Genomic DNA, 27,201 nt, shown 5'->3' with positions numbered 1-27,201 from the left:
TTCCTCCCCATTCAAATCATTATCACACAAATACATTTTGAAAGTTCAGGAAATATCAGAATATTTACTTAATAACTGTACAAACAACTCTGTCAAATACACTGCACTGTGTGGGTTGTAGCTGCTGCAGTAGTGGGTCAATCACACGTTGCATTAAATCAAACATTTGTGATGATTGGCTTAGGGCTGCTGTGAAATTGCGCCTACTTATGGCAACAGAAAAGTTCATCTTAGGTGTGTTGGTACAGTGGACAACCAAGACAGGACGGCAGAAGAAATACTCACACACCAATTTGACTGAGCTGGACAGCTACAAAAAGGTTTTACTGGCTGAGATCAATGCCAAAAATGTCAGTTTATTCAGAACATCTGTGCACAAAAAGAAGGGTGCTCAAAGTGCAAAAACAGAAAAAAGGAAATGATTAAAAACAGCAGCAAATATTTCAGTCCCTGATTATGATCAGTGGCTGCAAGCAAAACTATTCAAATAGTCATGTTTTCTCTAGATACAGGCGCAACAAAGCTTGAATGCAGGTCTTGTTTTACTGGAGAGGTTTTGATAGTGCTTGGTGCTGGGTTGTTTAGTCAGCCCTAAATACACACACTTTTTGGCTGTGTACTCATATTTTTAACCGATGTTAAAGATAATGCTAAACCATTTATCTGAGGACATTAAGATTAAATCATAGTTACTGTAGGGATGTTACAGTATGTATCCAGGGCGCTGCATCATTAGATTCCACTGTGGGTCATCCTTAAGAGACAGAATTTGTGTAAAACATGATAGTTTTACTGCTTATCTGATGGCAGATAAGTGAGTGCACATAAAGTAAATGGCCTCACATCATATATTATTGATTACAGTGACCAGTAACATGCATCATACAATATTAACAAAACATAAGAACAGCCCTGCGATCAATACAACCTCACTTAAACAGTCATTTTCTGTTGAAACCATCAGCCTCTAGATTCTACATCTGTGTGTGGAGAAGCAAATGTAGTCTAAACCACAACAAGCTACAGCCTCAAAAATAAAAGTGTCAACAATTTAAAAGTAGTTTGATAAGCGTAGTATTTATAACTGGAATACTTTGATTTCCCTGATGCATTTTTCTTGTGCGTTAATATATAAAAAGTTATCTGGCGCTCACTGTAAATGCAAATCGACTGATGCAGGGAGGAAGAGCCTAGAACACAAAACAAACACACCACATAAAGTGAAAATTGGTTTATTGATGCTGCATGTACCAAGAAATGTTGAAAACATGATTTTCTTGCAGTCCAACATGTCGTATTGTACAGAACATGGAGTCATGCGCGAGAAGAAGAAAGGAAGCACTTGGGTTTGGCTGTGAACGACTCGACGTTCAGCCTCACATTCATACATGACGCCTTGCTCCCGTCTCACTCAAGTCCTTGTCATAGGCACCTCTTACCGTCTAACGGACTGGCGAGGTGTGCGTGTAGCAGACCTGTGTGCTGTGTGTATTTACATGGAGCATCGTGATACCATCTCAGCCACACACAGCCAGAGTCAGAGACAGCAGAAGCAGCATTCACCTCATCCCTATTTGATTTGTTTGTTGCTTTTCATTCAGCAAAAAACGACAGCCTAGCTATTCTACTTAGTAGAAAAATTTAGATAGTATAAAATGAACAATGATATTTAGGTAAAAAAAAAAAAAAAAAAAAAGATATGCAGTTAATAAGCACATGTATAAAACTCATTTATACATTTAAAACCTTGTCGCCCATTGAAGCTTAAAAGACAAATATAGTGCTTTTATCTGAACTGTACAATAACTGTTCCTGCAGAAGAGTCGTACGTGGCAACAGGCAAGTTATACTAGCAAAAATATAAAATGCTGAAAAAGCTGTATATATATCTGACTTCCATAGGTAAATGTGTGCATGATCTGCAACAACTACATTTAATCTGACAACAGACCTTTTTTTTCCCATAATCATAGCTTCTAGCTTTTAGTGGTACAAATGTTAGGATTCCTTTTTTGTCACATACCCAACTTTGTTTTTTGACATTGCCCATGTTTCAGTTAAAATCGTTTGTTCTGACGTTTGTTAAAACATCAATCGGGAGCTGCAGCATGAACATAAATCATTACTGGCACCTCAGTCGGCACAGGTTACACTCCTGACAGTCAGTCTGTGGTTGTTGGCGTTCACACCGTGTGACATGAACATCATGGCACCAAAAATATATATATATAAAAAAGGAGCTGCTCAGGGTTCTGCTAGTGATGAACTTTATGAGCTGCATGGATTCAGAGAACAGAGCTGCTACCTCAGCAGACAGAGTCAGTACTGGCCGGCAGTTTCCCACTGCGTCGAACCTCCTTCTCTTTTTTCTCTCTCTGCTTCTCCAGCTTCTCCTGGGCCTTACGCATGTCCTTTAGTTTCTTCTTGATGGTTGAACGGTCGCTCTGACTCGACACACCGAGTGCCTGAAGAAGACAGATGCACAGTTTTAGGGCAAAATAATGCCACCATATTCTGACCACCAGGTGGCAGTCAAGGCAAATAAGGCTCAACTAAATAATGACTTCTTTTGCAGTGAAAAATACTTTGTATGATTTAAAAAACTGTCATTCCATTATAGGTAATTAAAAGTTAATCATGCTGTTGTTTTCTTTACCTTCAACTTGTCACTGTCCAAGTACAAGAGCTGCTGTCCGTCCACTCCCTTCGCCGTGAATTCAGGTGTGTATTGGTCCATATTCATGCCCATCAACCAGTGACAGACCTGTTGATTGGTCCACTCAGAGACAGGCCGGTTCTGCCACTGATACTCTTTCCCTGGAGCTACTGGCTCATCATCCAAAGTCTGCACAAGACACAGATGATACAAACGTATCAGAAAAACACTCTTGCTTTAGTAAGAGCATCACTGTTTCATACTTTTTGTTAAAATACATTTTTTGGGGAAACTTCTGTGCAGGATTCTGAGAGTCTAAGTGAGTTCCTTGAGGTCCTTGTAGCTTTTACTGTCCGACTGTTATGTGTCATATGTTGCTGTACTCTAAGGGGAAAAGATTACTCATGTCTACTGCATGGAAAATTGTTATATGGACTTACACCAAAAGTATGTAGATGATGCCTGCCAACAGTGTGCAACAGCTGTTCTATGTCATGGACTGTACTGTATGTTGGATAGTTTGGATCAATGTTCCTTAAGTACAGTTTAGTGATGGCAGTAATCATGTTTTTTCACTGTATCACTTGAATAAATGCCATAGTTTTAAGCTGTTTAAAACAAGGCCCACTTTGTCACTGCTTTACCTTGCTGTCAGACAGCCCTTTCTGAAGGGGGACTGAAGTTGTTATCTCAAAGCCACTAAGCTCTATTTACATAAACAGTAATTTTACGTTGCAGAACATGGGAGTTGCTGGTCTAGCACTGCTGTGATCAGTTAGTGTGTAAGGTTAATGGTGAAAATATTCCAAATTCAGTGTACACCAACACTGATGTTGATTTTTTTAGGAGGCTAAATTACGCTTTGCTGCGGCCACCATCCACAGCAGTGCATTGTTTCACTTCTGTGCCGGTTATTTTGATTTATCAAAGCAACACAGTACATAAAATAAACACAGCAAAAACATCAGACAGGTCAGCTAACTGTGTTTAACTATATATCTTTAAACATTACAGTTACATCTGAAAATGACAAAAGAAATAAACAAGTTTGCCGTATTTCTGCATTTGAATCCAATTGCCAGTTGCCGTTGTTTGTCACAGTGCTTCAGTCTATAGGTGGAGGAACTGCTAAAAAGGCAGTTTAGCTTAGAGAGGGTTGAGGCTGAGGGACCAAAATAAAAAAGTACAGCCAACATAATACATCATGTATACAACAAACATAAAGAAGAACATGTAGTGCAAGTTCTGTTGAACAGAACTGTGTGCAGTGTACACATTTCCCAAGCTCCCACCGAAAAAGCACAGAAAACAGGCGTGCAAAGACAGCAAAATACCAGCAACATTCTCAGATGCAGGTCTACGTGTGTCTTCATATTTCATATTTTTCGGAGAGACTGAGACACTGGAAACTCTAATATCAGAGCAAACAGCTGCTGAAACACCACTGAGCAGGCAGCAGAGCAGTCAACATCGTCCTGTGGTCTGCCAAAGCTTGTAAAGAACACAAAGCACTGGTTGACGCTTTAACAGAGGCAAAAGTAGTAACTATTAACATCACAGCTGACTTAAGAGAAGCTAAGCCACAAGACTTGCTTTAACACAAAACAAAATGGCTTTAACACACATGCAGCTCTCTGCTATCCCCTCTGCATTCATGATTTAATCTCAGCTATGAAAGGGGGGGAAGCTCAAAGAGCATGCTTGAGAATGTCCCCTTTCAGCTGCATCAAGGCGTCCCACACGGCTTTTGTGACTGTGCAACAAGGAGAGCACTCACCTCGCTGGAAGAGAAGATTAAAGTGTGTGAGCGCCCAGACAGATTCGCTGGAAGAGAAGATTAAAGTGTGTGAGCGCCCAGACAGATTGGGTTCAGCGACTAACCCAGAGATGTCTGAACTGGGGCTGGCAGGGTTAGAATCATCTACGACTGAAAAACTCTGGAACAAGTGGAAACAAGGAACGCATTTACTAAAGCAACACATCACCAAACATCAGTTCTTTACCAGGACAAGCAAACAAAAACAACACTACAGGTGTGAGGGGTGAGTGCAGTGCTGCTTTCATAAGGACTGACATTAATATAACAAATGATTTAAACTGATTTCAGTGGCAGCAATCCAGGTCATTGATTTGAGCAGTGAGTGACTGTGATCTCCAACACAAAATAAAGCACAAATATTCAAGGTGATTAAAACTAATCCACCACCAGAACTACACCAACAAACCTCTAAACTACAACAACAACAAACTAAACTACTTTTAATGAAAAACACACACACACACACAAATTCAGGTATGGGGTAATGTTTTTTCATTGAGTTGAGTCAATGCTATGACATTAACAGAAGCCCAGAACGTCCATGCTTGCAATTTTTTTAACGCCGTTATCTCGAGATCACAATAGTGTTGTCAGAAATAGCCTTGTATTGGTGCATATGGATCATGAATATTTGAAACTGTTTCATTACACCTGTACAAGCTGCTCTTTCTTGCTCTCTTTTACTATTAAGGTTAATTAGAGTAATCTGCTGTTCTCTTTTACTAACTAAGAAAAAAAAGTTGTCACTGTCATGTTAAAGCCTTGTTGTATCCATGTTTTAATAAAAATTCAAATTTTATGCCCTCGATGGCAATTTTTTTCCTGTGGCATCAAATATCGATAATTTTTAAGGTAAAAAATTTAGTTACAAAGTTAGAAATTCTAGTATCATGACAACATTTGATCCAAAGTTAAATATCTGGTTGTCTTGAGAAAACAAAGCTAATTTCTCATGACAACAGGTTAATTTTTGTCAATTCTTGAGAAAACAAAAGGCAGATTTCTCGGGATCCTGAGACAATAACTCTCAAGATCACAGGAGCTGTTGAGACATCGAAAATGAGTGTAGTGTTACAGTCTGCTGTGTTAATGGGTATTCCTCAATCTGACATTTTCAGTTTAAATCAGTTGCTACAGTTGTCAAGACACCTATAGGTGCTGGCATAGAACTCCTGATCTCTGATAAACAATTTAATTCATCCAAAGACAACAAAATAATTAACCTGTAATCTTGAGATAACAGTATAAAAAACAAACAAACAAACAAAGCACAGTTGTTTTCGGCTTCAAAACTAATGGATTCATCAAGTAATTTTTCTTACGTGGTCTAAAAGTTAAACTGTGGCTTGTTTTTTAGACACAAATGTGGGTTGAATTTGCAATCAGGGAAATAATATTTAGACCTGCAGGCTATTGCACCAGCTGTGTGCAAGTTCATATGCAGTTTAATTTTAATGTAATGTCAGAATATGTAGCAGTTAGTGTCGATGATACACACAAATCCCTGATCAAACTCTCCATTAGCTGGTGCAACAAGCCCCAGAAACTACATTTGGCTTCATCTGTTTCCTCTACAACAAGCCACGCGGCTGTCTGAATGTGGATAAAAGGAATATGATAGAGAATAATAGTTTCCTTTAACACTACCACATACCCAGTTCAGAAGAAGCTGTGAATTATTCAGAGGATGTGTTGAGGTAAGAAATCACAAATCGCAGAACTCTACTTGTTAGTAATGCTCTACCGTGGCATCTAAGATCAAAAGGTAAAATAAAGATGCGTATACTGTACCAAATCTAATGAGCGACTGAATAAAGAGGACCAGGAGAGATTTGTCTGTTTAAAGGAAACACGATTCAGTGAGATAAAAATTCCAGGCAACAAAGCAACTACCATGATGCACACAGAAACAAAAACCAAAACTTTTCTCCCTCAGTAATCATTTTCTGCTTGGTTCAGCCCGTGTCTTGAACTCATTAAAGAGCATCGTGGGAACGCCAGCCCGACCGCAGCCTGTGTGACAGTTTGCCACGCGTTTCGCTGGATGCGTTTGAAGTGTCACTATTTGCAAACTCATTGAAAAGCCACCCGATCCTTCCCTACTAGCTCTCTGGCTAACATCTGGATCCAGTTGCTGTAGCCTTTGCATGGTGTAGCTTGTTTAGGGAACTAGTAAATAACAATACATATGTCTGGAAACAGCTTCCTGTTATGTTTCTACTGGTTTTGCTCTTTCAATAGAGATACAAATCTATCATGATGATGGGGTACAGACGAAGTTTTACAGCTGGCCAAGTCATCATGTAACCCCACTTATGTTATAGATTAATCTAATTAATTTCACATTAAATACTGTATAGCTAATATCTAATTGACTTTGTACTGAATGCAAATGCTTATTATGTTCATACAGAGTTTCATACCTTATTTTTGCGATCTTGGCTTTGCTCACTGCTGGTTTCAGTCGCAGCGTACGGCAGACTGCTGCTGGACGATGACGGCTCTCTGTCTCTGTCCTTGTCTTTGTCTCCAAACCAGGAGAAGGGCATACAGGTGGGGATGGAGGTCATCGAATCTGCAGGAGACAGGTTCCCTCCAGACTCCTCCAGTAACTCTGCCGATCCCCTGGGCATTGGAGAAATAGGACGATACAGTTATCAACACTCACCTTACATATGCGACAGCTTAATACATGAAGACTCAAGAAGTAATAACCAGCAGATATAGGAGGTAAAACTATCCATATTAAGATTTGGCAACAAGAAAGTAGGAAGTTGGTTTTGTGTAGCTCAAATTTACACCAAGTAAAACTGCAGGCAAGGTCTTCATCCAACAGAATTAGCAATGATAGCATCAACAAATGATACAAAAAAAATGGAACCACAAGGACTACAGATATTTGCAATATTTCCTTCCTTTAAATTGTTATAAACTTGAGCAAATAAAGTTTGAGCAAAAGCGTACCTGCTGTCCAAAGACGCTCTCATCGCCTCCTTGTCATGTTTTTTCCCTTTGCCACCTGACTTCCTGAGGCCTCTGTTGATGACCAGTAATATTATATTCATTAGTGGGAAAATGATGGTAAAATGATAGACTTAAATGACTGTGATCACCATGGAGACTTACCCAAAGTCAGGAAATCGTCTTTTAGTTTTTCCTCCTGATGAGGCCTCATTTAGCTCCTCTGAAATGACACAGCAGGCTCAGTATCAAAGCAACAGAACACACCACGACTGCAGCCATCATAGTTCGATCTTACATACCTTTGAGCTCTTTGCTCTTTCCTTTCGGCTCCCTCTTCTTGACATTGCGCATCAACCCAGAGGGGGAATGTGGTGACGAGGCGTCTTTTGGAGGGGACAAAGACGGACTTCCGCTGCTTTCAATACTGTCTCCCTGCGACGGCGACAAAGATGGGCTGCTGGAGAGCTCGACCTTACTCCTGGATCCATCTTTAGCCTCTCCTGAATCATCCTTCTGTGCATTCCCAGGGTAGCAGACAGGCACTGGAAGGGCGAGGCTCTCCTGGATAGACCTCCTCCTCCTGGGAGATTCCTGCTCCTCCTGATCCTCCTCTTCTTCTTCAGTTTCCTGTGGAGACAAAGCTAATTATTTACAAGCACAATGCAAGGAAGAGGGGATAAAAGCTTGCTTATGTAACAAAAAGCTATGCTCTTCGCAGTCCTTTTTTTGCTGTCACACACATTATAAAAGGTGCATTATTGTTGTGTAAAAGCTAAAAGACACTCAAGGATGTTCCCTTTTGTAATGGAAAACAGCTGTGAGTATCTTAGGGCATTTTAGTTGTTTAGGAAAAGTGATGCCTCAACAGCACAGGGGAGTTTTTTCTAAATTTAGCAACAAGACACACAATATGTGGCAGTAAAACTGTCAGCCACTATCACTGCAGAAAATATGCACAAAGTTAAATATTACTCAAGTTAATAAGTGCTGTTCTACAGAAGGCTCCACAGGGTGTTTTGTCAACATCAATTTTAACCTCCGAGATGGCATTTTGAGCATGACCTGCCTTGGTGGGGTTTCAGGTTTCATGTCATACCTTACATCTGGCCTCAGGTGGCTGACTGCTCAATCCAATTACATGCTCATACAACACAGTAATGTATCACTTTCAGCTGTTCCTGGCTGACCTGAGAGTGACATGAGGCCACTGCGAGGCTCTCCTTCAGTTTGCTCCGAGATGGAGGCTGACGTTTGGCCTTCTGAGCCAGCAGGCCTTTTGCCCTGTGTGCGCTGGTGTCCAAGCGCTCAGTCTCAGGGACCAGCTCACTCCAGTCCTCCTCTACACAGGAGAAAGAAAAAAGCTCATAAGACACTTTGCATAGTTTAAATTATTTAGCAAGGTCACAGAAGTTTATGATGTGTGCTTGTGAATGATTAACAGTCCACACAATGAAAGTATGACGTGTGTTTTTCTGTGTTAAATTGTATTTCTAGTAACCCCTTGTACCTAGTAGTGAGTCAACAGATTGCGTGTTGGTGACTGGGTCTTGGCTGATTAATTTCTCATCTGCTGCTGAGTCCTGACCGCTCTGACACTCCACACCTGAGGCACCTCTGGACTCCAGGACAGATATCTGTGGACATAACGCTCAGGCTCATTTCGGTGTCTTCAGCAAGTCTGTTGTGGAGTATAAGCATTTTTTTCCCACTCTAGGGTCTTACCCTGCTCTGCAAGCTCTCCAGCTGCTCCTTGTACCACTTGTCTTTTTCATCTAGAAGTTTTTTCAGCTCCTCCTCTTTCTTCACAAAGTCTATCTCTCTGGGGAGGAAACGAGGAAATGTGTTTTCCCATCAGACCTTTAGCTTGTAAACACGTTCCATTTTGTGTGATTATCACTAAACCACTTAATTCCACACACCATAGTTCGACAATATTTGAATGTAACAGCATTGAATTGTGCGACTCAAGACAAACTTACTTCTGCTGGTAGTCCTTGAGCAGCTTCTTGGCCTTGTTGTACTTCTTGTCCAGGGTCTCATGTTGGGCCTGAGTCTCAGCTAATTGTTCATTCACAGTCTTGCACAGCTCCTGGGCTTCCAGCCAGTAACTCTCGAACTTCAGGATTTTGTCGTTGCTATCGTCTATCTTTTGCTCCAGTGCAGACTCTCTGGCTTCCCACAACGATCTGTCCTCTTCAGATGCCCTTAGCTGTACAGAGATGGTGACATGTTATTTAGTTGAGCTAAATTGAATTTGCAGGTGGGCCGCTAGCCTGGGACAGTCTCTGTGTTATTTGAGGTGTTAAATAGTAATTTAAAAGAACTGGGTCGCACATTTTGTCTGATTGTTGTCTGACCCGGTTTCTTCAACAACCTACTGTAAATGCGTACTATAATAAAAAGGTGTACTATACTGCAATAACATTTTTCATTTGTATTTACTGTGTCATATATTTACTTCTCCTGTATGTTACATGAATATCTTAAACAATAAAAAAAGGAAAACGCTGATTTCATTTTCGTCATACCTTTTCCTTCAGTTGATTAATTTCAGCTGTGGCGATGCTGTGTTTGAGCTGCAGCTAAGGAACAAAAATAGGAAAATAAAAGATTTGGTTACACCCATAACTGTAGGTCATTCATAATATTTGGTTGTCTTCACATAATACTGAATCTTTGATATGTATTTTAAATCACATGAGACGTGGTCATGGTGCAGGTGATACCTCTTTGAACTTGAAGACCATCTGAGAGCTGTCCATGTTGGTCGGCATAAACAAAGCCTCTGAATCAGGCAGCTCAAACAGCTCTGCGTTCTGTCCTGGGGAGAAATTGGAGCACAGGATCCTCTCGTCCACTCCGTCCTCCTCCTCATAGCGCTCCTCCTGAAGTATGACATCACACATGGCATCACATACTGCAAACACTGACACACCCTACATACCCTGGGATATGCTCGGCGTGTGTCAACAACACTCCCAGTGGCACATGTCACCACAGTCTGGAGGCTACATTAATCAAAACATCATAACCAAACACTGGTGGGCTGGTTCACAGGGAGGCACTGCATGTTCATGGCTACCATGAACACATTAACATGAACAATATTCTAAGTGGACAACAAGACTGCCAACACACCTACATACAATTTGCATAAAAACAGAGCCACTCGAAATGGTGTCCACTTCCTCACTGAAAGTTATGCAACATGCCTTTTAAGTCTTTGTCTACCCCAGTAAATCCCTCATATATTATCTACCCAGTCTTTCTGTCGTAAAACAGGGGCCTGTGGCTGCTTGAACTTCAGAAAGCAAACATTTCACAACTGCAGCAGACAGGAGGCGGTTGACTGAACACCTTCCAACACAGCAGAATGGTGACACATGGCTTACTCACACAGCCAGCTGCTCATTTCCTGGTTGAGCTGAGTGGGATTGGACTGGGCGTGGCAAAGGGGCTAATGCCTTGTTCATGTCATGTCAGAGTCATCTTGATTATGAGTGTCCGACTTGTAAATAGCATTCACATTAACATCCAAGTCACAATTAAAACTGGGAAACTCCGACTTTTTAACTGGGCACTTAATCCTACAGAAATACCTGAAAACTATGGGAGACAAAAATAACAGACAAATATGGACACCTTACATTAGCCAGTTATAAAGGGCTCCACTCTAACTTTAAAAGTAGTTGCAGGGTTGCAGCCAGGCATCAGCTTTTGGTTGCTGAAACTAAAACTAAGGTGGCCATTTTAACTCACCTCATATTTTGAGTAATTAAGATGCTATGCAGTTAAATGTCCGCTTAATGTGAAAATGTGATATAAAATAATGTTTAAAGCATTATTGCAGTAACTGAACAAAGTTATTTGTATGTGTTTTATGTGATTATATAATTTATCTGTATTTGCTCACTCAAATAACTTTATTTGCTTCGCCTTGTTTCTAAAAGAGATGCCTGAGCACACACGAGTAAACCAACAATGCACGTGCAGTGTTGTCACATACGCACTCACACATCAATGGAACAGCCACCAGGAGGCATTTGGAGTTGAGTAACTTGCTCATGGACACTTAAACATGCCGATTGGAGGAGCCGGGAATCGAACTGACGATCTTCCTATTGGTGGACAACCTGCTCTACCTCCTGAGCCACAGCCTCCCCAACAAAAGGCCAAGAACTAGTTGGTTATTTCTCAAAATGGCTAGCAGTGGTGACCTGGCAACTGTTACTGTCAAGCCCTGTTGAAGCCAAACCTAATGGATGTGTTTTTTACTGCCAGTGCACAGAATCTTAATCCTCACGATTAGCTGTGTCATCATAAAACCGTCTTAATGATCTCAGTGCTCGAAAGTCACCCATCTCATATGACATTAGCATGACATATGGCTAAGCAGTGACTGGGCTTTCCCACTGAGGTCCTGACCAGCTGACTCACCTCCTCTGTAGAGTGCTCATAGGGGTCATCCAGGTGTTGTTGCTGTTGCTGCTGGTTCTTCTCCTGCTCAAGTGTCTCGCTTATGAGGCGGGCTACCTCGCTTTGTGTCCCTGGCTTCTCCCGACCAATCAGGAACCTGTGTTTTAGAATGTAATGCGTTAGTGCACCATAAAATGGAAGATTGTACATGTGAAAAAAACTTGGTGCAGCTTCTGTCTGTCCTGTCTTACTTTCTAAAGGGAAATGCTAATTTTGAGATGCAGTTCAGACTTGATTCTGTCATGTGTGGGTGTTTCATTTGAAATCATGAACATGCCACAACACTTTGTGGCCTGTTTCACTATCTACTTTGCATTTTCACTATTCATTCATGGCCTCTGGACTTTCAGGAGCTCAGTCTTGTCACCAACAAGATCTTTTCAGTAAGGCTGATTTGGGGGATTGAAGAGATGGGTTTGCGCTGACCTCACTGTGCCTTTGGTGTTCTTCAGGACTGTCGCAGCAAACAGTTGTGTGACACCCACCAGACTGATGCCATCCACCTCCACTATCTGGTCATTCACCTGTATGCTAGAGACACAAAGACAGTAATCTAAGAGAGGTTTTTAAAGCATTTTCACAGAGGAGTTATGCAATGCCTTCAGCATAGTTGTAAAGATTTAAAAAAAAACATCAGTAGCCTTAATGCAGCTGGCAATAATTCAAATCTAAAAATGCCTGGGAAATAGAAGTAGTAACTATTTTCTTTAGCTTCCTCATGCAGTTATAAATAAATCTGGTTGTTTTTGTCTTGTGTGTCACTGGGGACCGGGGGAATGCGCAATTCCTAGAGTGTAACATAAAAAACTGTTGTGGAGGAGCAGCGTACAGTGAATGTGTACCATGATTCCTGTTGTATACAAAAAATCACGAGTGACTGTTTTTCAACGAGACCTAAACGTGGGGTTGTACAAAAAGGAGACTTTAGTGCTTTAACTTACCGTCCATCGTTCTCAGCTGCTCCTCGCTCTGTTATGGTTTTCACAAAAATGCCCAGCTTCTCCAGACCCTGGTCAGCTCCCACTCCCATTCCTATGATACTGATGCCAAGTCCATTGTCTCCTGAATGCAGAGAAATTATGAAGATTTTATGGGGTCGGTGGAAAGAACTGCATACAAATAGGCTCAATTCCATGTTCATGCTCTTGACACTGATACATAAAGATATGGTAAAGGTTGTGTTTAAGGATTAAGATCAGTAACTGTTTGGCTACACAGTTTAATAGCGATTGTTACAGTACACACATCAAAATCACTACTATTTGCCTTCATACAACTGTGCTTTACGTGTAGCTGGGTGAAAACAGGTTCTCCCCCCTTATGAAATGTTTCTCAACAGTTGCTTATGGCATGTAGGAATTTGCCCTCAGTGTCATGAAACTCACCTTTCTCGATCTCCACAGGGAACACGTCCATTTTCTCCACTCTCTTCTCCAGCTCATACTCTGCAGACGCTGCGACTGGATCCACATCATCATTGCGCCGATCATACTCCTCGTTGGAGAAGGTAGTGAAAACCTGTGTGGGTCAAAATATCAAGTGCAGAGCTTCAGTTTACCACCCTCTGTGTCCTTTCCAAGTAGTTATTCATCAGACAGATTTATGTTGAGGGGAATCTACAGGATCTACGCAGACACAGGCGTATCATTTTCACTTCTTTTTATCTTGGCAGGCTGAGCAAGGACACATTTTTTATTTGAGAGAAATTGCACAAGGAGGGAGAATTGCACTCATTCTTTGGACCGTTCAGCATGTACCGCTTGTAGGGAAATTAAAGTGCCAGCGCACTACTGAAGCACACTTTAACAGCTGCTGAAGGAAAGCATAGCCCTTTGATAATTTGAACCACTGACATTGTCGTCATTTTTCTTAACACTGTGTCTGGCAGAGATTAAAAGCTGAACGGCCTTTAGTTATCTAACTGTACAGACTGCATCGGCAACTTTTATTGGTGGTCTTTTGCATCTTTAATGAAAGACTTATCAATCACATGTTTGAAAAAAGATGTAAATCAAGTGTCAACGACACTGGAAGCAGAAGATGCATTCCCAGGACATACTCTGGTTGACTTTCATCAGAGTTTTAAGAAGTTGTGAACTTCGCAGGCAGGCCTCACAAAGCACTGGATGTGTCCCAGAGGCCGTTTTCTGGTTGGAATTATAAAGCACATACACACAGTACGGCAGAACATGAGCAGCGTGGAAAGTAGGGCACAGCTGGGGAGAGCTGAGCAGTGGATGTAGCAAAGATCAATGCTCGGAGGCGACAAGTGTTGTCAGCAGCACAGTGAAAAATATATAATAATGAGCAATACAAAGAAAAGAAGTAATCCCTTAAGCTCCAGTCAAAGGGCAGCGCCCAGCACTCAACCCCGGCCTTAAGGGTTATTACATACAACAACACTACGTGCTATTTACCTTTTATACTACTGATGCTACCAGGCAGAAATGGTATTCCTAATCCACTCTGAAAAACACTCCCGAGGTCGAGCTAAAGTGAGCACTACGGCATAAAATGGACTGTGGATGAACATCTGTTGTGATTCAGTAACTACCGTGTAATAAGAGTACACAGTTCATTCAGTGTTAAAACAAGAATAGCACCAGGGATACAACAAATTCTTATTCTCATTACTGATTAATCTGGCCATCTTTTCTCAATTAATCTTAAAAATGCAGACAATAGTGAAAAAGTTGTCCAGCACAGTTCCCTGGAGGCTAAGGTGGCAAAACCCAAAAAATTTTAACTTAACAAGATAAAAAGGCATTTCAAAAAGTCAGTGCAGTGAATTTTTGCCTAAAAATTACTGAAATCATGATGGTTTATTTTCATTCACTTATGAGAGAAACACCAGAGTGAGTTACTAGTTAGATATAAAGCATTGTTAGATTAGAGTTTGGCAGACTCCATCAGGGGCTAATGCCTGATTATGGAGATGAACACAACAGTGGGTCTGTAACATAAACCCCCTGCTTGGTCATCATTAGTCTTAATCTGGGTGGAGTCATGATTTTAATGGTGATGGTGGCAGAAGGACGCTGGCATCACTGTCCAGGTGCCGCTGACTGACTTAAAAACAAGCATGATCTAACTGCATTGTGTGTATGAAAGGGGAGTTGTAGTTTTTCTTAATAGCAGGTTTACTAATTGGATGGAGCAAAATTGAAGAGTAGCCTTTTGTAAATTAAACAGGAAAGTGGAAAAACAAAGGAAAGGATATAAGACGCAAGTAGAATATGAATAAAGGGAAACACCAAGCAGTCGTCATATTTAACTTTTGCTGAGTTTAATTGCATTCCATTAAATATTTTGTATGAATGGTATAAGACAGAAATATATAAAAGAATATATATATACTGTATAAAAGATTTGTACCTCACAGTGGCAACAAATACAAGGCATAAAATATGGGTTTCAATTTGGGATTAAATTTTGCATTTTATACTGGTCTTGAAGCACAAGCCTCAAGTGGCATCAGTGCAAAGGTTTTCCCATTAATCACCCCATACAGGCACAGAAGCATCCTGAACCCTGATGCCTCAAGTACTCTGTGTGCTCTCCCTGAGCAGTTTATTTTTTCTCAGCTTATATTTTTGTTTTGATCATTTCTAGGAACAAAATATTAGGTTCCTGTCACCCGCTTTAATTTATTTTAATGCATTTCCTGGTCATGAAGTTATCAAGTAAGTCAACTAAGGCATGCGAAAGCCTGTAAGGTCGACAAGATCATCTGTGGGCACTGAGTCTATTTCAGTCATATTTTGAAAGAAATATGACCATTAGGTAAGGGGGTGGTTTAAGAACTTTCTAAGACTTCTTTTCTGAGAATCTGCCTAGATTCATTCTCAATACAACTGTACCCTTTATTTTAACTCAACAACCACACAAATCTGTGATTCCATCTTGTATGTCATATGTGATGAGTTTGACTGATCAAATGATTCACTATGCATGCTATTTAGAGCCTAATAAACTCTACAACAAAGGGCCACATGTTCAGCTGTATACGGTCTCAGTAAACACCAAAACACATAGATAAGGGCTTACTCACAAACATTGAGCTGTCAGGGGGTGTGTTGTATTCTATTGAGCAACCTTAGATATCTGAGAGACACTATTCCCCGAGACAAATCTTTGAGGTGTGCTCCCATGATATAGAGTGCAACCAAGATTGTGGTTAACACAATAAAAACAAATCTAACAACAAGGGGTGGCAGTTTGCTATAGGATTACAGGATTGATTGAGACATTTGCCATGAGGATGTATGATGTAATCAAGTAAACATTTCCACTGTGGGCAACAGAGTCTGAGGGCTAGATCCTACAGCATGTCAGGACTTGAGGAATTAACCACAAGCAATCTCCTTTTCCCCTCTGTCTTTCTGTCTCCTCTCTATGTAGCCTTTGGACATCGGCCTAAAACAGTGCAAGATAGTAAATTTCCAGAATACCTCACTGATCTCTCTGTTCAATTTGTTACAGTGAATTACTACAGCTATTTCTGTTTTACAACATCCTGCTCATTTTCACACGCATTGATCCAAGTGGAATCGTACTGTGCTATCTTGGAAACAAGATGTAGCTACATGTAGTGATTTTGGTACACTTGCACGTATCTCTCTTATGAAGCCTCCCTAACCAAATGAAAGAAGATTAGAAACTTGAGGATTATGCACACTACTGCAGCTCTGTGGTGCAGGCAGGAATGCTATTCATGGGGCCTCGACCCTCCATCAACCCAAGTGAGTCCTCCTCCGTCTAAATCCTCCTCCTTACTTTTATACTTGAGCAAGCTTGTTACCATAGGTCTATAGTCTGTGACCCATATATTGTGGTAGAAAGGTGTTATCTTTATCACACAAAGGCAAGGCCAGTGCACATAGTACTGAAGAGCACTGAAAACCTTTTAAAATAACCAACAAGTTGCTCAAGATTATTTTTGTCCTGCTTTTCTTGAAACTTATTTCACGTCTGGAAAAAAAGTTTGAAAGTTCTTCTATAAATGACACTGAGCTTATCAACTTCTAGTTTAGACAAATAAAAAATGGAGAGTTTAGTAATTATTGTTGAAAATGTAGGGTAATAGATTATAGCGAAAATCACGGCATCCTTGGCCCCGGCATTAGTTGAGCAGCAGCCGTTCAGATTGGCTTGTCCCCTCTGCCTCCCCATGACTCCAAAATCTGACTTTCCTGTTGCCATGGGCTCCCAGGCCTTGTTCGAACAATGTTCTGCTCTTTGCTGAAACTTAATCACTCAACCACTGTTTTCTCAGCAAGAAAGACAGAAATCAACCTCTTTATTAGCCTCTCCCTCACAAACAAGCCTTACACACAGCTCACTGTTAGACACTGTCTCCGGTTGTCATACTAAATGGCCATTTTCCTTTATTGTTACGCACATGCCCAGTCCACCATCTGCTAAAACCAAAACACTCAACTGTTGATCAGGCAGACTGACCAAAGAAGAACTATTTCTCTTCAAGTTTAAACAGAAAAAAATATTCAACATGTTCTTTTGATGCCAATTTCTCCCTCTAAAGTATCACTGTGATCACTGAGGTTGTGATGTGGGTCAGCTGACTTTATATTTCCATTCCTTTCAACACTTTAAACTCCCAGCAGTATGTGTGGGCTTTTCATCCATCTTCAACACATGCAGTGGTCTGTCCTCTTTACATGTGCTCACATGCACAGATGAACACATGCCCACACCCAAACTTAAACCCCTTCCCACAACAGAATACCAATGTGGGAAATGAGTCAGCAGCTGCGAGGAAAAGCAAACCAGAGAAATCTCTTGCCAGTGCAAAATGAGGGCTGACCACTGGACTGGGGAGCTGGTAATGTAAGCGGGCCTACAAAAAGACAACAAATCAAAACATGCTGTGAGAGCGAGCTGGGGTAGGGGTGGCGGCCTGGTGCTGATCATAGAGTAATTAGGGAAGAAGGCATGGGGCCCAGGTTTTAGATCCTGTGTAAACACACCAGAAAATGAACAAAAAAAATATATCTAGTGATATATCTAGTGCTTCCTGTATGCACACCCCTGGAATTATTAACACTTTGTTAAGTTCACAATGATTGACTGCCACTGAAACAACAATATTTATATTTTAAGTGACAATGTATGACCTAAGGCAGGAAGAGGTGGAGTGTGAGAGGAGCAGAGTGTCATAATAGAATCACATTTCCAAAGGAGAGCAAACGCAAACAGGTTGAACAGGTTTGTATATAAATGGTCCACAAAAGCTACTTTTGTCCTGTAGGGTTTGCTGAAAACTTTAACACACAATTACCGCTAACTTTCAGTGAAAACACACAGCATCTGCTAATGTGTTTGTCTGTAATCACATAATGAAAGCGTTTAAGGCAATCACAATCAGCCCAAGACTCATCCCATGCCAAGTTGTTTAATGAACAGCATTGAGCCGACTGCATTAGTATTCCGCCCTGTTTTGTCGGATAGTCAACCACTTGCCCAGGTGGCTGAGGGGGGGAACTCAGATCCTAGAAGGGGAGGGCCTGTCAGCTGGTGGGATGAGGGTGGAGTCTTGTTAGACACATTCCTTTGGCCAGCAGAAGACCCATCTCAGATAGGAAATGGAAAGCAAAACACTATGGGATGGGTTGGCTGCAGATGCCAGAGTCCTCTGCTTTCTACTAATCACAGGAAACACAGATAGAAGGGCAAAGGATTCTGTCCTGCTGTAATTCAGGCTTAAAATCCCAACACATATGAAGAATGGGGGTGGAGAAAAAGATAAATTCACATAAGAATAAAAATTCTTATGTGAATTCATCAAGCAAAATATTGATTTTTGTACGCTGTTGATCAAGTTATGTTAATGGAAAAGAGCAGAACTCAACTGCAAGATTACAGTACAGCACTTGAACAATGTACAGTGCACACACACATGGATTAAGTTATATTGTAGTTAATCTTAAAGTAATCTTTAAAAATTTCTGGGTGTATTCTGGATTTAATAGTTCAATACTTAGTTTTGCACAATGAAAGTTAAGTATTTTTTGGATACTTTGTACCTCATCTGTCAAAGACAAGCTAATGTTAGTGGAGCACTGACAAACTGACACTGCAGGGACTTCACTAAACTTTCAGCCAACTCTGAGTGGGTGAAGAAAATAACTCCATCCACAGCCTGCTTCACTACAAAAGGCCTGCCCCTGTACAGCATTTTAGACAACAATGGCTTTCCCCCATGCTACCATTGCATCAGAGAGGTTGCTCTCTCCTATGATGTTAATAACAACACAGCAGAGCATTGCTCCTCCTCCCCCTGTTCAAGACTTTTGCAGACACCACAGGGCATGAAACTCTTGTTATCTGGCTCCATGTCAATGTCTACAAACTATACTCTACCTGACACAGGTGAAATGCCCTTCATGTTTCCAGATACGAAATAAAGTTTTACTGTGGGTATACAGGAAGCCAAACTGACAAAAGGTTGTGTATACTTGAACAGTGACCAATGTGGACAGTAATTATCTACAGTGCAAACAAAGAAAAAAAAAAGTTGAATTCTTTCTGTTACAACGAACTCTACAATCCTCTACCACACCTTGTGTGTTCAAACAGGCACAATATGTTCACTTGACCAATAACTGCTGGTGGTACGTCCTGTGACTCTGCGAGGGCGGGGCTAAGCGGCAGGTGCAGATCCTGGTTTCAGATATTTTCTTGTCCGTTACAGTGAACTGGTTTTTGACTGCGGTTCCAAATGTACTCATGTGCAACATGACGCACAAAACCATGGACAATCTTTTTAGAGATTCCACATAACTACCCTGAAATGACTGTGCAGTCTTTGTCCCCAACAGATAGCATGCCAGCAGCAGGGTGCGTTAATCATTTAATAACTCCTGGCTTTCTCCCTAAACTACAGAATTCAGAGTGAAAGTGAATTCCTGTAGATGCAAACCTGTAAACTGCTAAAAAGCGATCTGAGGTTAAGTTTCTCAGAATAAAGACATGCCTAGACACACGAATATTACAGGCCTGATTTTTATTTGCAGTTTTAGAGGAAACAGTCTCCTCACTAACACAGAAGATAACATAACTATATGCAGTGGTGCAATATTTATACTGCTCACACAGCCAGAGGGTATAGCAAACTTAAATACTGACACAGCAGCAATGGGATTGCAGCATTTCAATGCCCTACTAAAGTGTGTCTGTGTTTCCATATATGCAGAAGAATCTTCTCAAAAAACATAATGTAGGAAATTACTGCAGTGCTTTCTCATCAACACCATGCAGTTATCGCTGCTATTTTTCCTTTCTAACATTGCACATTTTAAGTATTTTCATTACAAGATACTACATACTTAAATGCAACCATAAACATCCACTAGTTCAAGACTCTCACTTTTAGGAATGATTGAAACTGTGCACTAATCCTGACTGCTTTAGAAAGCCTTTTTCATCCAAGTCTGTTTTTCAATTCTGATAAGGCTGATACATGTTGAAACTGGACATCTCTTTTACTCGACAATGAGAACCTTTCTTCCACACAGGACACCTCCTCTATCAAAAAGACTCGGGTTACGTAGGGACCCAATCCCGTTGTGAGCCAGACGCACAAAGCACTTCCTCTCTCCTAGTTAGCTGCGACTCAAATGTGCTCTATCCCAGTGCCAGCTCTGACTAGCAGACTGTGAAGCATGATGCAGTGCTAGCAGGAGGCCTTTGTTAGCCAGGCCACAGGTAAAAAGGTTGGCTGAGGGACATTTGTGTGACTTAATTGGCTAACACACATACCACGTAACCCTGAACCCATGGTTTTAATCCAAGCACACGTCATTGTTTGGACAAATCTCTTTGTGTTGTTTCCAGCCCGTCCTCTGCATGCACTCATTCATGCAATTTTATAAATAGCTAATTGGAAACATGCTTGGACATTTTTTTAACTTGCTACTTAGATAATCTTCACCTTACATTTGTTCATTTGTTGTTGCATATCTCCTTCAGTTTCCCCTGAGGATTATTAAAATGATAATAATCAAATTCTGAAAATGATGTTGGCTGCAGCCCTACATTTCAGGAGCATCAGTTTTACATGTGGTCAGTGTTGTATGCACACTCACGCCTTTCACATACTGACTTGCCACACTAGCACTGCACATATTATTTGGACACGGTATGAAAAGTTTGTACACAACTAGTGTCTTTCAAATCAGCCCTCGCAAACCAACAACTGTAACCTTGTGCCAGCTATTTCTGTTTTGCATATAAGTTTCTCTCTCATAGTTGTCACGAGCAGTATTTGACCTGCTACACAGAGATGACACAGTGTAGCATATTGTTGTGAACTACCAAGCGGTGTTCATCTCGATCATAGCTCCACTTTGGGTGGAGGAGGAACACTGTTGTTTGTGTCCACTCCAGGTCAGCTTCTAGTCCCCTCTCCCAGGACCCCCTGCCGGCATGACTGGGATGAAGGGGGGGGGGGGGGGTCCACACCCTGAGATAACAGTGCATTTTAAGGCCTGGATAAACACTGAGCTGTTCACAAGCTATGCGGAATGCACTGGGGTGATTTGTTTTTCCCTGCTTTAGCAAAATGTTGTTTAAATATGGTGATTGTGGAATATCGATGCTGGAGGATATTATCTCCACTTCCAACACACCCCTCATACACACACAGGTCATGTTTGCAACACATGATGTGTGGCAATACCCAAACAAATCAGGCTACACCGACTGGAAAATCAGTTTGGAATATAAAATTGTAACGCTGAAGGATATATTAAATACATACTATAGATATAATGATATAAGACTACAAGGATTTTTGTTATTGCCATATTACAGCATGATGCAGTCTGTTTCTTCAAACGTATTTGTTCAAGGAGGGATATCAGCATTTATATTGGTAAAGCTAATTGTACAGGAGCATTTGGTACATCCCTAGCTGAGATTAGATAGCATACGGAAGCACCAACAGTAATCTAAAACCATCAAAGTCAAAAATATTGTAATGATAGTTATTCTATCAATCGCCAAACTCTACAAACCCAACTGAAGGACTTCTATCATCAATGAAGAGATGATGGATTTCTCTCACCAATAAACATTTGCGACATGTGGGCAATCTGAGAAAAGATACAAACACAATGTCCTTTTCGGCTTTTCAAAAAGGCTAATATCCTTATAAAATGATACCACAAAAAAATCAGGAATTCCCCAGCTGTAATAAGATAACTTATCCATGGTCCATAAAAGAAATTGTATGGATGAATAAAAATCCCTGAATTCTTTCTATCCATGTTGGAGAGAAGAGAAAAGTCCCTCATGAGTGTAACACATGATTCACTACCAGAGGGGAACCCCTCTAAATGAGCAAAAATATCCATGCAGTGCAGTGACTCAGGGGTGGCCATGATTCTTTACTGTACAGTCTAAAGTTTCACATGTCTCCCAACTCACTGCTGCCCTCGTTCAGCTGTGGCCCTGCTTTCACAAGCTCTTATGCAATGTCAACAATATATCCAAAAATACCATGAACAATGTAGCCAGCTAACTTCTCCCCCCGCTCTCTCCCGATCTCTTACAGGGTTAATGCACCATGTGACGAGGCTGTCAAACTACCTGCCTCCGTGGTCTCTGAGATTAAATAAACCATAGTTTACATTTTTTTTAAACTGTGATGATGATACGGTACAGCAGCTGTGACGTCAACATGCCCCACAAAAGCATTCATTCTCAGCCCCCGCTAATTTGTCTTGTGTCTGCAGGGAAACACCTAGGTCAGACAGTTGCTGAATCAGTGAGACGGTGGTTTGGTTTATAATGACGGTGGTGTGCAATATGTTCTTAGGTGCTTGAGTTGAGCAGCAACAGCTCAAATGTAAACAACATGACACAAGGAGTACTAACCTGAATGGGGTCTGTGGAGAACTTGATTTTCCTCTTTGGTGGAGGCTCCTCCTCATCCGACAAACCAGCAGTCTCGTAGCAGTCGTAATAATCCCTATACATTTGATCTCCCTCCTCTTCCTCCTCCTCCTCCTCCTCCTCTTCTTCTTCCCTGAGGACCTGGTCTACATCTCTGTCATCCACAAATGCTGCATTCTCAATGCCGTACACGACTGGTGAGGCTCGATCCAGGATGCTCTGGCCCACCTGCTCCTCCACCTCACTCTCCTCCTCTGCTACCTCATCATCTTCCTCACAATTATCATCACCATCTTGATTCACAACTGAACTATCTTCCTGTCTCTCCTTCTTCAACCCAAATCGCTCGTTGTCTTCCAAGATTCTACCTTCACCCACAGGCTCTGCTATCCTCTGTGTCTCTTTTGAGACATCTCTCACTAAGACATGATGAGCAGGTGTACAGTTCTTTTTTTCCTGTGTACAGGTTCTTTTCACATCTGTTGGTAGGTCGTCTTTGGGGCTTTGCACCTTCTCGTCCTTAAACACATTATCTTCAACATTCTCATCCTCATTCTCGTCACTCTCTGAGGATTCATTCTGAACCACAACCAGTTCTGCCCGTACCATGCCCACCCCCCTGGAGTCCAGTGATGAGGTCTGGCTGGACGGCTTGTCCCGGTTAGAACTATTTACCACACTGTCATTACTCCTGTTTTTTTCGGGGTATTTGGCCCTGTTGGTATTCTGAAACCCACCAGCTGATGGTAGAGGCTGCTTCACATCCCTTGGGGGCGGACTATGTGGCTTGCCTTCATCCCCACCAACAGATGTCCTACTAAATCCATCACTGGATGATGAAGAGTGTTTGTAGCCATGGCTAACTGGGATTGTTTGCTCTGGTGAGAGGGGTCTGTGAGTGGCATCAGTTGTTGAAGAGTTAGATTTGTATGCTGCATTCGTGACCGGGAATGTTGTTTTAACACTTGACCCAGGAGACGTTGGTTTGTTACTGACAGACGTCGTCTGGGATGTGTTTTTGTTAGTGGCATCAGACACAGGGGTGGAGTTAGTGGCTTCTTTAACAGGAGAAGTAGATTTGTGTGAGCTGTCCCTTGTTGGAGAGGAAGGCAGTATGTGCTCAGTGGTACTGTGTTGTTTAGCAGACGCCATGCCTCCCTTTGTAGCAGCTGTGTTGTTGTCTTCTGAGTCACTCTGTGCCATGTAATTCCCTAACCTTTTGGACATGGGTCCTGCATTCAATGGCACTCTAGACACATGTTGTTTCTCACTATCAGCCTTCTCATCCGGTTGACATTTTACTGTTGATGTAGGAGTTTTCTCTGATTTGATAGCAGTCTCGGAGGATCCCGATACTCTCCTTGTGCTTTTCCCTTCCTCAGAGGCACTTCCAAAGGACAAACGATTTACTGCTCTGTTTGGAGACTGTTTTTCAGCTGCAGGCTGCTCTTTGATGCCCCTTTCAAAGAGTTTTCTGGTCACAGAAAACTTCTCCGCCAAAGCCACCTTGTCAATCTCAACATCTTCCCCCTTGGGCGTTTTATCTAAATTGTGTGATTCTGGGCTTGTGGCATTGTTGAGGTTACCTCTGTGACTGTTGCCTGGAAATTGCACCTTGGGTGGGGACACCTGGGACACATCGGGCTTTACAGTCACTTTCCCCTCTTGGCACTCTTGCTGCTGACCATCCATCTGTAGGAATATGTTCTTAATCTTGTTCACTCTGTTCCCAAAAGGCCTCCCCCTTGTGTCCTCCCGGGTGTCACTGGATCCATTTGCATATGATCTGGTGTCACCCTCGGACTTTGGCCCGTCAAAAGAGCACTTAATGGCGTGGAAATCAGACTTGTATGCATTTCTGTGAGGGGATGCGCTCCTCAGGGTCCTCTCACCTCCTTTGCTCTCGGCTTTGATCATTTTTGTTTGTTTGCGATTACAGCCCAATTGGAAAATCCGGATTTAGAGACACTGATGCTGTTTGACGGGTGAACTATTATCCTTTAACTTTACGCGAGCGGTGCCATGGGTCCGGCGGTGCTTCTTTGGAGTACAGTTGTCTTAACTAAACCCTCACAGCGAAGTCATCTATAGAGAGAAACAGAGTACAAGCTGTTAATAGACACCGGATACCATTAAGTCACTGAGCCTAGCGAAAGTTATCTACTCCATAATTACCTCTTTCAGTGAGCTAAGCAAACCAAAACAGTGTGAAAGTTATAACATGAGGGTTAACGTTGACTGTTAGTCAGAAAGTTAACGTTAGCATGTATGCGTTTCGGTGGTTGTCTGACTACAGACGTTAGCTAACGTTGAACCAACATTTTGGTCAATTGAAAGTAACTTTAACCAACTATAAACTTTAATTGTACGGCGTTCCAACAGCTAAACGTTGTTAGCATTGTTACTAACGCCACATTAGAGATTACAAAGGCAAAACAAAGTTAACTTACCGGGCCAACAGTTCAACTCAGCCCCAACGTTAACGTTACTGCCTCAGTCTGAACAATTCATTGTGGCATTTCAAGTACGAGCCGTTGAAAATGTTAACTCCGGCTCCGCACACAACACCGCACAAAGGTACACAACTTCACAACGCTCTCACCTCTTACTTGCTTCATCGTGTTAGGCGCCGACAGATGGCCCACAACGTCCCGGTTTTACAGTATCAAACTTGTCCCTTCTTCTTGCTCACCGCCATCATTCCCCGCTCCAGCAGTGTTTCCCTGCCTCCTCCTTGCACTTCCAGACCTGTCGCGGGGCTGCGCGCGCACCCGAGTCTAGTCTGTGCCGCGCGCCGCGGCCGACGAGAACAGAGGGAATCGTGAGCGCGCGCACATTCCAGGACTGTAACCCACCACTCCGCTCCACCCTGCGCTCCCCTCTTTCTCCACTGCACACAGACACGAGGAGTTGTAGGAGAAAGGCGTGGGAAAGAGCTGGGTATATTTTAGAACTCACCTAGACCTCTGCACGGGCCACAGTCCACACCTGGACTACAAAAACAACTCACTAAAGTTCATTTATACCGCACATGTTCTGCAACCAAGGCTGTTAAAGGTGAACTGTAGACATGGAAAGGGGAAACTTTTACCCTGGTCTATGCACTGTTTTCATTCACATTGCCTCAATAATATATCAGCATTAAAGGGGCACTCCTCCGATTTTTAAATATGAAGTTCACTTTACCTGCCACAAGCAATAGGCTGCTCTCATTGTACAACTCTAAAAGTTGTACAGCGTTTTCTTTGGCTCTTGAGGGAGTCCTGGTGATGTCATCATGGTTATCTTGGCTCAGACTTGATCAGAAAATCTACATTTTAAACTGGAGGTGGGGTTTAAAGAGGAGAGCATGCATTGTAATTTATAGGGGACTTGGTTAAATTTTAAACAGTGCAAATAAGGTACAAAGCAAGAAATGATTTACTTCCGGGTAATATTCAGCAAATGTTTTGTGACAGGGAGTGGGGATATAATTCAAGAGGAAAATTAAATCTAAAAAAAAACATTGTGTTTGTACAACCGTGAAAAGTATGTGTATTTCAGTGTGTGGGGATTTTTTAGGAGGTATGCAGACAAAAAGGGGTGGTAATGATGGGTTGGTTTATTCATTTATCTGGGCTTGGTTGAGATGGGGTTTGTATATTAAATATCTGAGACTGTTGTTTATTTATCTATATTAATGGTTGTTAATAAGTTTGGGATAGTTGTTGACAATTTCCTTTTTAAATGACACATGAATACTGACAAGGGGTAGGATTACATATATGTACACTTCTTTCTTCTCCTTTTTGAGCATGTCTGTTGATGTTTTGTTTGTATATTTTCGCTCAGAATAATTCATTAATTCATTCAGTCATTCATTCAATTATTTAGGAAAGCTGCTGTGAAATCAGACATTTCAAAAATTGCAAACAACATCCGCAGAATCCGAGAGGGACTGACAATAAAAGATTGTTTTGCACTATGGAAAATATGAAATCCACTGTTTTTGTAGCTTGTATCGTTATATCTAGGCTATTGCTGTTTTGTTTTTGCCATTCTTTACAAAATATATATTTTTTGAGTCCCCCAATTTCATTAGAGTGGGATACACCTTCAGGATACTTAGCCAAAACAACAATTTTCTAATGGTGTAAATGTGTCTATACTGTGTATGGGAAGTTGACTTGGCCAAAGCTGGATTACTAGCTGGACAAAGCAGGCCTCTGCCTCAGTGTCCCAAACCCCCAGGGGCCCCAAAGCCCCAGGTCAATGGGTTTTGGCCATCAGATTAATAGGCCTTTTTTTACAGAAGTCATTTTGACATGATACACTCATAGTGGGGAAATGATTTAATAAGTGATAACTGAATTTCATTCATTTAACTGCTTCA

At 41.6% G+C, this 27,201-nt stretch overlaps 1 protein-coding gene across 3 annotated transcripts; it reads right to left on the bottom strand.

Annotated features, from left to right (window-relative positions):
- Positions 1-1,216: 1,216 nt before the first annotated feature.
- On the bottom strand, positions 1,217-25,587 carry ppp1r9ala (protein phosphatase 1 regulatory subunit 9A-like A). Of its 3 annotated transcripts, XM_050048706.1 has the most exons (20): positions 25,432-25,587; positions 22,812-24,914; positions 13,301-13,433; positions 12,857-12,977; positions 12,342-12,446; positions 11,877-12,012; positions 10,166-10,324; positions 9,968-10,021; positions 9,419-9,648; positions 9,162-9,258; positions 8,947-9,073; positions 8,627-8,778; positions 7,739-8,066; positions 7,602-7,659; positions 7,440-7,511; positions 6,899-7,100; positions 6,267-6,311; positions 4,479-4,593; positions 2,657-2,847; positions 1,217-2,465 (listed from the first exon to the last, which is right to left on the bottom strand). In XM_050048706.1, exons 2-20 carry the CDS (start codon positions 24,744-24,746, stop codon positions 2,307-2,309), a joined length of 4,419 nt encoding a protein of 1,472 aa, XP_049904663.1. In that variant the 5' UTR covers positions 24,747-24,914; positions 25,432-25,587; the 3' UTR covers positions 1,217-2,306. The 3 variants fall into 3 exon arrangements, with proteins under 3 accessions (XP_049904663.1, XP_049904664.1, XP_049904666.1); XM_050048707.1 differs by lacking the exon at positions 6,267-6,311; XM_050048709.1 differs by lacking the exons at positions 4,479-4,593; positions 6,267-6,311 and having other exon boundaries at positions 2,657-2,845.
- Positions 25,588-27,201: the final 1,614 nt, after the last annotated feature.

The sequence above is a fragment of the Epinephelus moara genome, chromosome 7 (genome assembly GCF_006386435.1).
Source record: "Epinephelus moara isolate mb chromosome 7, YSFRI_EMoa_1.0, whole genome shotgun sequence".
Taxonomy (NCBI): Eukaryota; Metazoa; Chordata; class Actinopteri; order Perciformes; family Serranidae; genus Epinephelus; species Epinephelus moara.
The sequence above is the reverse complement of the archived record's forward strand: the minus strand, read 5'-3'. Positions and strand labels throughout refer to the sequence as shown.

Bases quoted from the DNA above. Each gene is read 5' to 3' on its own strand.
- ppp1r9ala (XM_050048706.1), bottom strand. From the start codon at position 24,746: ATGATCAAAGCCGAGAGCAAAGGAGGTGAGAGGACCCTGAGGAGCGCA. The intron at 10,022-10,165 runs GTATCACCTGCA...TTTGTTCCTTAG, and splicing joins TGGTCTTCAAGTTCAAAGAG to CTGCAGCTCAAACACAGCAT. The intron at 2,466-2,656 runs GTAAAGAAAACA...TGTCTTCTTCAG, and splicing joins TGGACAGTGACAAGTTGAAG to GCACTCGGTGTGTCGAGTCA.